Source organism: Trichechus manatus, unplaced genomic scaffold (assembly GCF_000243295.1).
Source record: "Trichechus manatus latirostris isolate Lorelei unplaced genomic scaffold, TriManLat1.0 scaffold00003, whole genome shotgun sequence".
NCBI classification, from domain to species: domain Eukaryota; kingdom Metazoa; phylum Chordata; class Mammalia; order Sirenia; family Trichechidae; genus Trichechus; species Trichechus manatus.
Window position 1 is genome coordinate 1,661,092 of NW_004443939.1, and position 14,114 is coordinate 1,675,205.

The window sequence follows — 14,114 nt, forward strand, 5'->3', positions numbered from 1 at the left end:
GCCGGGCGCGGGAGCGTCCGCCTCCCCTCACGCCCTCTCTACTGGGCGCGCCCCCGGCTCGCCGCTCGTTTCGCGTTTCCCACCTAGTCCAGGCTCCTCCCCTTCACCTCCTCCCCTCCTCCCGGGACCCGTGCCCGCACCGGCCACCGCCGCCCGCACCCCTCGGCGCCTCCCGGCTCGGCCCCCGCCTCCCGCAGGTCCCGCTGCACTGTGGGTAGGCGGCGGCGGCGGCGGTGGCGGCGTCCGCGTCCGCGTCCGCGTCGGCAGTGAAGAGCCGCGGGCGGCACCGGGCTGCGCGCGCCGAAGATGGCTGAGAAGCAGAAGCTTGACGGGCGGGTGAAGATCGGACACTACGTGCTTGGGGACACGCTGGGCGTCGGCACCTTCGGCAAAGTGAAGAGTTGAGTACGCGCTCGAGGCCGCCGCGCGGGGCTGTCCGAGGCGCTGGAGGTCGGGCCGAGGCGCTGGAGGTCCGGCGGAGCCGCGAGAACCGCGGGAACCGCCGGAGCCCCGGGCCGCGGGCGGACGGGCTAGCGGGTGGGCGCAGGGCCTGGCGGCAGGTGGAGCGGCCCGGGGCCGCGCGGAGCTTGGTGGCTCCGGAAAGGGGCCCGGTGAAGAGGAGCAAGGGCGTGGGCTAGGAGACATTTGACCCGGGGTCCAGGTCCAGTGCCGATTTCACTTTCCGGTGATCTGTTGCAAGGTACTTCTCTTCACCGGACCTCAGTTTCCTCGCCTGTAAACATGGGAGACTGGAATAATACCTATTACTGATTAGTGAGTTTCTTTTACGGGCCAGGTACCCTGTTAGGTGCTTTTCGTGTGATCTTTAATCCCAATTTGGCGAAGATATCCTCACTGCAAAGGTGAGAAAACTGGGATCCCTAGAGGTTTAGTAACATGGCCAAGGTCACACAAATTGGCAGAACCAGGATGAAGTCTAAGATGTCTTCCAATTCTGGCGTTGCTGGGAGTTCCCTGCCATCCCCAGATTCTTTAATACTGAGTCTCAGTTGGTGGGGCTGGCGGTTTAGGGGATGCTCCAGGGAACAGGAGGTGGGTAGGTCTTTCTGCTGGGTATGTGAAACGCTGGAATACCACTGGATTAGGTCAGGGTTTGATCAGAACTGGCAGATTGGTTGGTGTGTGCAAAAGGAAGGCTTCTGGGATGGGGGGAGAGGAATAAGGTTTCTTGGTATTGGACTTTTGAGAATTTGGGCTCAGAGGCTCAAACCTACCAAGGCATATACTGCTGAGGTCTGTTTTCTGGGGATGGGATCCCCCTTTGGGGCTCCTTTTGGAATTTTTTACTTCTTAACTAGTTAAATATTAAGCCCCCCCCTTCCCTGTTAATAAGAGTCACTTTGGATTTACTTAACCTGTCTTCTCTCCAGAACTAGAGCCAGTTTATTAGAAGTACTTTCTGTTTGATTGTTAAAGGGTTGACTTTTTTTATTTGTTTGTAGAAGTGTTAGGTACCTAGTCTGGAGATTTTATTCTGAGATCTCTATTTTCTTCTAAAATCATATTTTAACTTCAAGTCCAGACTGTTGAATAGGTAGAAGAGACTCATTGTTCCTGAATGCCTGTGGTAAGGATCAGTTCCTGTTTACTTTCACATTTCTGATGCCCATTCATTTGTTCAGAAAGCATCTACAGTGTGCTAGACACTGTTCTAGGTAATGGGAATACAGCAAGGAACAAAATTGGGAAGGCAAACAATAATCAAAATATATGTAAAATAGACAGTATGTTTAGATCATAGTAAGTGCTGTTGAGAAAAATGAAGCAAGGAAGGGAGGGTAGGGAGTTTTGTGGGGTGTGCGATTTTCAATAAGGTGGTCAGGAAAGACCTCACGGACAAAGTGGTGTTTGTGTAAAGACCTAAAGAATGTTGCACACTTCTTTGAGGTACTACGAAGGCTATGAAGTCTGGATTATCTTTGAAAGACCTCATAAATAGAGAAGATAGGAGAATATGTTTAGAATGAATGTAGGAAGATCCAGGGGTTGGATTACTGCCTGTAATGTTACTTGTCATTATCATTACTGAGGACTTTTGTATTACAACATCATACAGTTACCCAACAAACAGTGACTTTGCCATCCGGACATGTATGCCCTCAAAGTTACTTAACTCCTCGTCCTTTTAAATGGTTAAAAAGGTTTTTTTTGTCTTTTTTAATTTCTCCACTGTAATCTGAATGAAGAATAGAACACTCACTCATCAGATCAATCAGCCCATTGTCAAAGGATGACTTAAATTGCTTTTGTATATACTGTTGAGTTCCTGCCAGGCGCTAGCTTCTTAAAGTTCCAACAGAAGGAACTTTGATTTATAAGAAATCCTCTTCTGGAGAATCCCTGTCCAGTGAATAAACAATAGGAGCAGGTTTCCTAACCCTGTGTTGGATCCTCTCTGAAGTTATACTGTGGTTTCCCATCTAAGATTAGAATCAGTACAATTGTTTAATAAAAAATATAGAAATTACTACAGTTTTACATTACTCGTTTAATTCTTCATGACGAAGCAAAAGCACATGCATTTTTAAAAGCAGCTTTATGGAGGTGTATTTTACGTATTATATTTATACCCATTTCAGGTGTACAAATCAATGATTTTCAGTAACTTCATGAAGTGGTACAACCATCATCAAAATCAATTGTAGAACATTTTCATACCCGCAGTAAGATCTGTCATGTTCATTTGCAGTTAATTCTCATTCCCACCCCAGCCCTAGGAAACCACTGATATGTTTTCTGTCTCTATAAAGTTGATTTTTCTGGACATGTTGTAATTTTGTATAAATGGGATCATTCACTATGCCATCTCTTGTGTCTGATTTCTTTAATTTAGAGTAATGTTTTTGAGGTTCATGCATGATGTAACGTGTCAGTAGTTTATTCTTTTTTTATTGCTGAATAATATTCCATTGTGTGGATATGCCACTGGTGAATGGTCTGTATTTTCACTTGCTAATGGACATTGTTTTCAGTTTTGGGTTATTACAAATTATGCCACTATGAACATTTGAATGCAAGTCTTTATGTCAGCATATGTTTTCATTTATCTTGGGTAGATATCTAGAAGTGGAATTGCTGAGTTGTTTCATTTTATGCTTACTTTTTGAGAAGATGTCCAACTTTTCCAAAGTGTTTGCATACCATTTACAATCCTATCAGTAGTGTTGGTACGTTTGAGTCTTCTGTTGTGGCTGTTATGTCATTCCATCTCATTGAGGGTTTTCCTCATTTTTGCTGACCCTCTACTTTACCAAACATTATGTCCTTTTGTAGTGATTGGTCTTTCCTGATGATGTGTCCAAAAAAACCAACAACCTTGAAGATGGCACAGGACTGGGCAACGTTTTGTTCTGTTATATATAGTGTTGCCATGAATCAGAGCCAAATCAAGAGCAACTAAACAACAGCAACAACCACTAATAGTGTATGAGGGTTACCGTTTATTCACACCTATGCCAAGATCCGTTAACCAACAAAAGAAACCAAACTAGTTACCTTTGAGTTGATTCTGAGTTATGGTGACCCCTTATTATCTGCCTATTAATACCCATTCTGGTAGGCGTGAAGTGGCATCTCCTGGCTTTAATTTGCCTTTCTCTTATGAGTAACGATATTGAGCATGTTTTCATGTACTTCTTAACTATTCATATATCTGTTGAAATGTCTGTTCATATTTAGCTTTGTCAGTTTTTTGGTTGGGTTGTTTGTCTTCTTATAAATTGAGTGGTAAGAATTCTTTGTAAATTCTGGATACAAGTCCTTTATTGGATATGTTTTGCAAATATTTTCTCCCAGTCTGTTGTTTTTCATTTCTTAATTGTGTTGTGAAATATAAAAATTTGAACTTTGATGAGGTCCAGTTTATCATTTTTTTCTTTTTGTGAACAACGCTTTTGAATCTTTGCCAAGCACAAGGTCATAAGATTTTTTCATACGTTTTCTTGTTTTAGCTCTTACATTTGAGTCTACAGTTCATTTTGAGTTAATTTTTGTGTATGGTGTGAGGTGAGGTTGTAAGTTCAGCTTTTTGCATGTAATTATCCAATTGTCCCAGCGCTTTTTGTTGAAAGCACATGCGTTTTTGTTACAGATTTAGACTTAGTAAATTTAATTTCTACTCAAAAACTTAATAGTAGATGATTTAATTTTACATGGCAATAAAAACATGGAAATGGAGAAGTGAGAAACATTATATGTATTTTTGCTTTTCTCCTCTCATAACTATTTGGCTAATTACCGAATTTGAAAATTTAACTTAAATTGTTAATGTGTCATTTTATGGACCGAAAATAAGCAAATATTGAAAATAGCATAGTTTTCATTTGATAGCATTAGTGACAAGTTATTTTTAGAAGATATATAGAAGTCCTTCTGTTTGTTGATAAATAATTAAAGCCTTGTTTTAAATTGAATTTTTTCCTTCATTAGTCTATTGTTAGGTTACTAGGGGAGTGCTTATGGAAGCAGCCTATGTGGCCCTATGGAATGTAAATGTAATGCTTTTTTTTTACTTAGAAATTTTCTCTCATTTGGGTTCATACTCCTTTTAGGGTAGGGCAGAACTGCTGTTTTGAGTTCTTTTAATTAGACTTGTTCAGTTCCTATTAAGTAGTAAAGTCATTGCCACTGAGTAGATTCCAACTCATAGCGACCCTATAGGACAGAGTAAAACTGCCCCGTAAAGTTTTCATGGAGCAGCCGGTGTGTTTGAACTGTCAGTCTTTTGGTTAGCAGCTGTAGCTCTTAACCACTGTGCCACCAGGGCTCCATCCAATTATTTACTTAAAAGAAGCCTGCACTTTCAAGATGAGGGCTGATAGATTTGGTTTATGAAATATGTATCTGTTATGGATTGAATCATTCCCCCCAAAATGTGTGTCAACTTGGCTAGGTCATGATTCCCAGTATTGTGTGATTGTCCACCGTTTTGTCATCTGATGTGATTTTCCTATGTGTTGTAAATCCTGCCTCTATGATATTAACGAGCAAGATTAGAAGCATTTATGTTAATGAGGCAGGACTCAATCTACAAGATTAGGTTGTATCTTGAGTCAATCTCTTTTGAAATATAAAAGAGAGAGGAGTGAGCAGACAGACGGGGAACCTCCTACTACCAAGAACGAAGAGCCAGGAAGAGAATGCATCCTTTGGACCCAGAGTTCCTGTGCTGAGAAGCTCCTAGAGCAGGGGACGATTGATCACAAGGACTTCCCCTAGACTTGACAGAGAGAGAAAGGCTTCCCCTAGAACTGGCACCCTGAATTTGGGCTTCTAGCCTCCCAGACTGTGAGAGAATAAACTTCTCTTTGTTAAAGCCATCCACTTGTGTTATTTCTGTTATAGCAGCACTAAGAATATTGAGTATACCATGGACTGCCAAGAGAATGAAAAAATCTACCTTAGAAGGAGTACAACCAGAATACTTCTTTGAAGGAAGGATGGCGAGAGTACGTCTCACATACTTTGGACATGTTATCAGGAGGGATCAGTCCCTGGAGAAGGACATCATGCTTGGTAAAGTGGAGGGTCATCGAAAAAGAGGAAGACCTTCAATGAGATGGATTGACACAGTGGCTGCAACAATGGGCTCAAGCATAGCAACGATTGTGAGGATGCCGCAGGACTGGGCAGTGTTTCTTTCTGTTGTGCATAGGGTGGCTATGAGTTGGAACCAAATCGACAGCACCTAACAACAACAATAACAACAACAACAGATAACTAAGACCTTATCCTTCATTGAAATTGTTCACGAAGGGATACTTTGCAGCCACTTATCTTCTTTCAAGCTAGCAAAATATCAAGGGAATTGCAAATGGAAAACATTAAGATTTTTTAATAAGCAGTGTTACCTTTTTTGAAATACAAATACCAGGTCCTAAATGATAAATCAAATTTTGGACAGCTATCTAGTTTTGCCTCCCAGTTAGTGTCAAGGTCCTAAACAAAGACATTTAACCCTTCTGTGCCTTGTTTTCTTCCTCTCCTAAAGGAGAACACTAGAACATATAATTTGTAAGGTTGTTTACAACCTTAAAATTAAACTGATTTTTAAAAATATTTAATTCCAAAAATGAATGTGTTTAATTGTTCATTCCAGTCTAATGGAAATTTGAATTACTGAAGACCAGAGCTGAAACATAGATGTAATGTAGAACAGAAGTAAGGAGAAATACATTTGTAACACTTAAAAGCTACAACTTGATTAAGTTTTTACTATGTTCTGTGCACTGTGCTATATACCTACTTGATTTTATTGATTCTGCAAAGTAATCCTCTGAGTTTGGTATTACCTTCTTTTTACAAGTGAAGCAATTGAGAATCAGGTATGTTAAGTATCTTAGCCCAAGGTCACAGTGCTAAACCAGAAAAACCAAACTCCTTGCCATTGAGTCGATTCTGACTCATGGCGACCCTGTAGGACAGAGTAAAACTGGCCCATGGTGTTTCCATGGAGTGGCTGGTGGAGTCGAACTGCAGACCTTTTGGTTAGCAGCTGAACTCACAATGCTAGTAAGAGAGAAAACTGGCAATCAAATTTAGGTGTCTTTGACTCCAAAGTCTATGCTATATGGAATATAAAGTCAAAAAACATAGTATGCTATCTTGTGAGTTCCATACCTGTAAAGATGTGATTTGCATGTCCATAAACTGAGACAATAAGAAGATTTAAGTGTATTTTAGTACACATTTAGAGAAGAAAGTTTTTTTAGGAGATCCATATATGGATTATTAAAAAAAAATTTTTTTATGTTCCCAAATTTTGCTTGGATACCTCAATCTATTACATTCTTATATTATGAGTGTGCTGAGTTCCAACAGTTTTTACCCAAATTTCTTTGTAATGCCAGGTAAGTATTTCAATTTGTTTTCTTACTGTGAAAGTAATCTGGAGTAGCAGACTGAAAAGAACTTGTAAAAATGATTTGATATCCTATAAGAAATATTGGTTTAGGAAGGCATTAGCCTAAGATTTTAATCCATTTCCACCACTAGCTATATGACTTTTGGGAAAACCATTAAACTTCTCTGAGCCTCTTGTTTCCTTTGTAAAATGGCAATAACAACAGTTGGCCTATCTACCTCCTAGAATTTTTATGAGGATCAAATGAGTGGAGGTATATAAAATGGTTTTGAAAAAGGTAAAATGCCATACAAATAGATGACACTGTTGTGGAGATGAGAGATGCATAACCGTTGTGGGTAAATTCTTTACTCTGTGTGAGGTGTTAACAAGTGCTTCTATTTTTGGAAATGAATTCAGTTCTGATACTAGCACTGAAACAGAGCTGTAATAATCTGCCCTTAATTTTTGTTGCCTGGGTTGAAGAAAGTTCTTAATGACTAATTTTTTTATGCTACATGATGCTTAATTATTAATGTTTATATTAAAATACAGTATCCTCTTGGCTAAGTCACTTTTTTTTCAGAAATATGAAAAATGAATAAAATAAGAATGAATGCAAAAATAGTGAAATAATAGTGAATGTTCATATAAGTTGCTAGAGAACCTCGTTTTACTTTTGAAATTATGGAAATTCTAAACAAATATTGAATAATATTTCCAAAAATTAAGCTGTATTTTTACTTAAATACTGGATTATTAATGTTTAAGTCAAAATCAGTTTAGTTATATCTCTCAATTAGTAAATTAATGATGTGCTATTTAGATTTTTTACTAATTTATCCTTTTTATGGTTTTGATGTATATAAAGGTAATTTTGTCCTTAATTTCAGAATAGATTTTGTTCACTTTGTGTAATTAGTTGGTTGACTTTCAAAAGGTATTTTCCCATAGGAAAACAATGTTATAGTTGGTGGATTGGTTCAGGGCAGGTCCACAAGGCAACACGGTATACAGTATAGAGAACACTGGACTTGGAAGACCTGATTTGGAACGTTTGCTGTGTTATAAACTAGCTGTGTGGCCTTAAGCCTCAGCTAATTTGTCTATAAAAAAGGGAATAATACTTTATGTTCTACTGCATTGTGCTGAGAATTACATGAGAAAATGTAGGTGAAAATGTAGTCTAAAGTGCTTATTCTTTACCTTTTTTTTTTTAAATAATATTTTATTGTGTTTTTGGTGAAGGTTTACATAGCAGTTTAGGTTCCATTCAGCAATTTCTATACAAATTGTTCAGTGACATTGGTTGCATTCTTCACAATGGATGAACATTCTCACTGTTTCCTTTCTGGTTGTTCCGTTTCTTAAGTACCTTTATGTACTTAGGTCTTGTTATGTACTTAAACCCATAACTAGCTGAAACTACTACATGAGAATAATCTGTGATTTGGTTCTGAGGCCAGAAATTTATTTGATGAGGGGAGAGGGAGAAGAGTTAACTATCTCCTGTCTTGTTTTCCTTCTTTTGTGGATGAATATGTTCAGAAAACTCTAATTCTCTACACACTACTTACCTATCACCGTTTCTTATACAGCATTCCCAATGCATATATGCAAACATGTAATATACATATATACCAGATCCCATGGTAGCCATCATAGAAACTCTTGGAGGAAGGAGGCAAAAGCTGAGAGTGAGTGGCAGCTAGCAGTTTGTATGCGTCATTTTTAAGGCAGAGTCTGCTTATGATAAACCAAAAAAAAAACCTGTTGGCGTCAAGTCAGTTCTGATTCCGATGCATGGTGACTGTATGGGACAGGACAGAGTGGAACTGTCCCATAGGTTTTCCAAGAAGCAGCTGGTGGATTTGAACTGCTGACCTTTTGGTTAGCAACCAAGTGCTTAACCACTGTGCCACCAGGGCTCCCTGCTTATAATAAAACCTATATCTAAGGTTGGAGCCCTGGTGGCACAGTGGTTAACAGCTCGGCTGCTAACTGAAAGGCCAACAGTTCGAATCCACCAGCTGCTCCTGAGAAACCCTGTGGGGCAGTTCTACTCTGTTCTGTAGGGTCGCCATGAGTTGGAATTGACTTGACAGCCATGAGTTTGTTTGTTTGTTTTGGTATATATAAGGTTTATAATAAATAAATAATGAAATAAGGTTATTTTTTTTAAGTATAGGAAGTGCAGAATCTGCACTCAAAATATCTTTCTACCAAACTTTCTCCTAACATATTAGAAAGGATTTTTGTAGTTTGATTCTGTGCTGGGACAATTACCTTAGTTCCTGGACTTTCCCCCTTTCCTGTTGTTGACACAGCACTGCTTTATGTAGTTTTTAATAAAAATGTGCCAACGTATTTACCCTCCTTGTGGTCCATGTTAGCTTTCCTTAAAGCATTTGGTACCACTTTGTAAGGATAATACTGCCCCTCTTATTCTTAGCTTCCTGTGGTTTCCTTGATGACAGGGAAAATGTTTTGTAGAGAATGTACTTAATTTTTTGAAAGCAAGCATAGCAGATAACTTAATTTGACCTAGCAGGAAGATCTAATCTCAAAACCTTTAAGAGATAATGAGTAACTGGGTGGCACAAGACCCCTAAAATATTGAATGTGTTTTGAAACTGAGGAGAGCAAATCTGCTTAATATGTTTATTAAATGCAAATATAAGACAAAGCACATTTAATCAAGTTTATATTTTTATCTATTAAATGATTGAATGCAAATGCAAAGCAATGTGTTTATTTTGAAATGTGTTGAACCGTTTTATTTTTAGCATGGTGTTATTCAGGAAAGAATTCCAGGCAGTTCTTATCTCTGCTAATAATAGAGGCCTTCTTCACCCCTTCTAGGGAACAGTATTCTTGCTTAAGAGGTGTCTTATGTTTAGCAGTGTTTGCCTCGGATAAATTTTACTGTATTTCTTATTGGTGGCTTTATTTTAAAGCATTAACAGCTCTTTTTATCTGCCCTTAGAATTTTAAAGCAGTCTTTTATATGATTAAAGATAATTATCAAATCTTGATAATTGCTTATCTTTTTCTGAATGCTATTGTATGAATTTATTAAAATACATTGATTTTTCAGGTTCCTCCTTATTAATATTTTATACATTTTATGCACTACTAAAAGCATGATGAACAATATGTTCTTACTCAACTTTTCTCACTTTCTTTAGTTTTCTTTCTCTATATAGTAGTTATGAGGCAGTTAAATTTTACTATTAGGGTAGAAAAGAATGGAATTAAAATTTTTAAATATTCCATAAAGTTTTCTTTTTATTTTAGAAATTCTTACTTTACTTGAAAATACCATAAGCATTACTTATTTTCATTTTGTTTTTTAAATGTATTTTAGGATAACTTGATGCTTTATAGTATTCCATAATTGACTTCAGTTCTCTCAGCCTTAATTAATGAAATGATACAACAAAGATGTATTAAGCATTTGCTGTAAGTGTTTAGTCAGGTTTTAAGCAAATGTTTTGTTATATATGTTTTTACAATAATAAAAACAAAGTAAACATTAAAAATTTTTTTGAGTTAGGGGCAGTTAATTGGGATAGAAGGGAAGATATTTGAAGACAGGAAAAGAACGCGTGAACACGGAGGAAATGGAACGTGGAATAAGAGAAACACAGACAGAAAATAGACACATAAGGCCAGAGTTGGAAAGACATGAGAAAAGGAATGATTTAAGAAGCTTTAGGATAAGTATTTCTGACAGATTCTACTGTTCCTCTGGAGTGAGGACATCTAAGAACGTTTTCAAATCTTTTATCCCTGACCTTTGGAATTCTAATATTTTTTCCAGCAGTTTAATAATCTGTTATACACTAGAAAACTTTTTTTAACTTTATTTTTCATCATAAGTATGTAAAAAGGAAGTTGATTTTCCTATGAAATTCTTGATTGACTACATTAAAGAAGTACTTGAAAGTTATAGTCTGAAAGTAATGTAAATACTGGTTTTAAAATGGAAGCATAATACAGCGTATCGTGTAATCGGTTCTCGAAGTTAGGTAGAGCAAGTCTTTGCTCAAAAATCACTTTCTCATAGAGGCCTTTTCTGATCTATTTAAAACAGCCCATTTTACCATCTCCAACCCTGTCAGTCTTACTCTGCTTTATTCTCTTCATTTATCAACATTTTATTATATATTTGTTGTTTTTTTTCTCCATCAGAATGTAAGTTCCATGAGGATAGGGACTTTTCCTAATATATACCTGTGTTTTTAACATTTGGAGCAATGCGTGGTATATACATCAGACTCTCAGTGAATATTTGTTGAATTAATAAATGAATAAATGAATGCATGGACCAACAAGGGGTAAAAACAACTAGGAGAAAAAGGTCTTTAAAGATATACGAGTTCATTTTCTCAATAAAAATTGTGTGCATGTTGCCTATAATGGGGTTTAGAAATTAGTAAAACTGTTTCCGTATGTGTTTTTCTTGACTTTAAGCAACTCTTGAATAATTCTAGTATATCTGATCTATGACGAAGGCCACAGTCCTACCCCAGCCCTGTACTTGAACTGAACACAGTAGTACCACTTTCTTATTGTTCTCAGCCATTGGCTCTATTTCCTTAGCCTGTCACTACTAGACTCCCTCCCTTTACTATGCCCTAATTTCTCACATCTAATGCTGGTGATAAGAGGGTACACAGGGGCATAGCCCTTCTCCATTAAAGTACATTATCATCAAGAGGGCCTGGTTATTGGGAGAAAAAGTAGTGTAGGAGTTTGGAGCTTGGGCTTTGGAAGCAGACACAGCAGACACAGTTACTGATTGTTCTCTAATTCCCGGTTTCCTTATCTGTAAACTGGACATAATATTTACCTTATAGAGTCCTGAGGATTAAATAAGATATGCATATAAGTGCTTAATATGGTACTTATTTAATCAGTGGTAGATCAAAATGAAAAAGGTCTTTTGCTTCATGGTCAGAAGTATTTTTTAGAGAACTTCAAAGGACTTTCAGAGAAAGGAATTTTGGAGAAAAACAATGAGAATATGTTTTGTTTTACCATGGGTGAAAAAAAGAGCCTTGTGTTATTTGGCAGGAGTCTGGTGATGGTAGTGGTTGGAACATATGTGTGTCAGATGACTCTCCTGATTCCCAGAGTGAAGGCTCTTACTTAATATGAATGAGTAAGGGTTGCTGACCCTCAGCAAGTTCCAGCTTGCTGATACATATGATGTACCTGGCTTGTCATAGCTTACGTATTTGTATCATGTCCTCCAAATGTTCTTTCTTAATTTTTTTATTGAAATGTAACACATACACAAACAGGTACATTCATTTTAGGTGAATTTTAATGTAAATCCTTGATGGATTTTCAAAAACCTGGACACATCCATGAAACCACTACTCAGGTAGACACAGAAAAGAACTAGTAGTCCCCCTTGTGTCCTCTTTCAGTTACTGTTTCCCTCTCCCACACCTACCAAGGAAAACCTCCATATGAATTAGTTTCACGTGTTTTGGAGCTTTATATAAGCAGAGACATACTTGTGTCTGGCTTCTTTTGCTTGAGATTATGTTTGTGAGGCCATGTTGTTGCATCTAGTTGTAATTTGTTCAATCTCAATGCTGTATAATATTACACTTCTGACTATACCATCATTTATCCATTCTACTGTTGATGACATTTGGGTAGTTTCCACTTTTTGGCTATTATGAATAATGCCACTTTAAACATTCTTGTATATGCCTTTTTTCTGTTTATAATATTTTACTATTTTAGATAAATATGCATATTTACCACCATTCGTCTGTCAGTTTGTTATACTGTGGTGGCTTGCATGTTGCTGCGATACTGGAAGCTATGCCATCAGTATTTCAAATACCAGCAGGGTCACCCATGGTGGATGGGTTTCAGGGGAGCTTCCAGACTAAGACAGATGAGAAAAAGAACCTGGCAGCAGTTTACTTCAGAGAGAATTGGCCAGTGAAAACCTTATGAATAGCAGCGGAATATTGTCTCATACAGTGCTGGAAGATGAACCCCTCAGGTTGGAAGGCACTCAAAATACGACTGGGGAAGAGTTGCTTCCTCAGAGTAGATTTGACCTTAATGACGTGGGCGGAGTTAAGCTTTCGGGACCTTCATTTGCTGATGTGGCATGACTCAAAATGAGAAGAAAAGGCTGTAAACATCCATAAATAATCAGAACATGGAATGTACAAAGTATGAGTTCAGGAAAATTGGAAATCATCAAGAATGAAATGGAGTGCATAAACATAGTATGTTAGGCATTAGTGAGCTGAAGTGGACTGGTATTGGCCATTTTGAATTGGACAGTCATATGGTCTACTATGCCGGGAATGACAACTTGAAGAGGAAGGGCGTAGCATTCATCGTCAAAAAGAACATTTCCAGATCTATCCTGAAGTACAGTGCTGTCAGTGATAGTATAACATCCATATGCCTATAAGGAAGACCAGTTAATATGACTGTTATTCAAATTTACATACCAACCACTAAGGCTAAAGATGAAGAAATTGAAGATTTCTACCAACTTCTGCAGTCTGAAATTCATCAGACATGCAATCAAGATGCGTTGATAATTACTGGTGATTGGAATGCGAAACTTGGAAACAAAAGGAACGCTCAGTAGTTGGGAAGTATGGCCTTGGTGATAGAAACAACATGGGAGATTGCATGATAGGATTTTGCAAGACCAGTGACTTCTTCATTGCAAATACCTTTTTTCAGCAACATAAACAGTGACTATACACGTGGACCTAGCCAGATGGAATACACATGAATCAAATCAACTACATCTGTGTAAAGAGACGATGGAGAAACTCAGTATCATCAGTCAGAGCAAGGCCAGGAGCCATCTGCGGAGCAGACCATCAGTTGCTTATGTGCAAGTTCAAGTTAGAGCTGAAGAAAATTAGAGCAAGTCCATGAGAGGCAAAATACAACCTTGAGTGTGTGCCACCTGAATTTAGAGACCATCTCAATAGAATAGATTTGATGCATTGAACACTAAAGACTGAAGACCAGACAAGTTGTGGAATGACATCGAGGATATCATACATGAAGAAAGCAAGAGGTCATTAAAAAGACAGGAAAGGAAGAAAAGACCAAAATGGATGCCACAAGAGACTGTGAAACTTGCTCTTGACTGTAGAGTAGCTAAAGCAAAAGGAAGAAGTGATCATGTAAAAGAGCTGAACAGAAGATTTCAAAGTGTAGCTCGAGAAGACAAAATATTATAATGAAA

General features: G+C 38.0%; 1 protein-coding gene across 4 annotated transcripts in view; it reads left to right on the forward strand.

The window, feature by feature from the left end:
- The first annotated feature begins 205 nt into the window (after positions 1 to 205).
- PRKAA2 (protein kinase AMP-activated catalytic subunit alpha 2) overlaps positions 206 to 14,114 on the forward strand; it is a 103,035-nt gene continuing 89,126 nt past the window's right edge. For 2 of the 4 annotated variants that reach the window (XM_004368985.2, XM_023730511.1), the window contains exon 1: positions 206 to 400. In XM_004368985.2, the coding sequence (XP_004369042.1) occupies positions 307 to 400 (94 nt within the window). In that variant the 5' untranslated portion in view covers positions 206 to 306. Of the gene's footprint in view, positions 401 to 468; positions 864 to 14,114 lie in introns of those variants that run through there. The other 2 variants (XM_023730507.1, XM_023730502.1) reach the window with 2 other exon arrangements.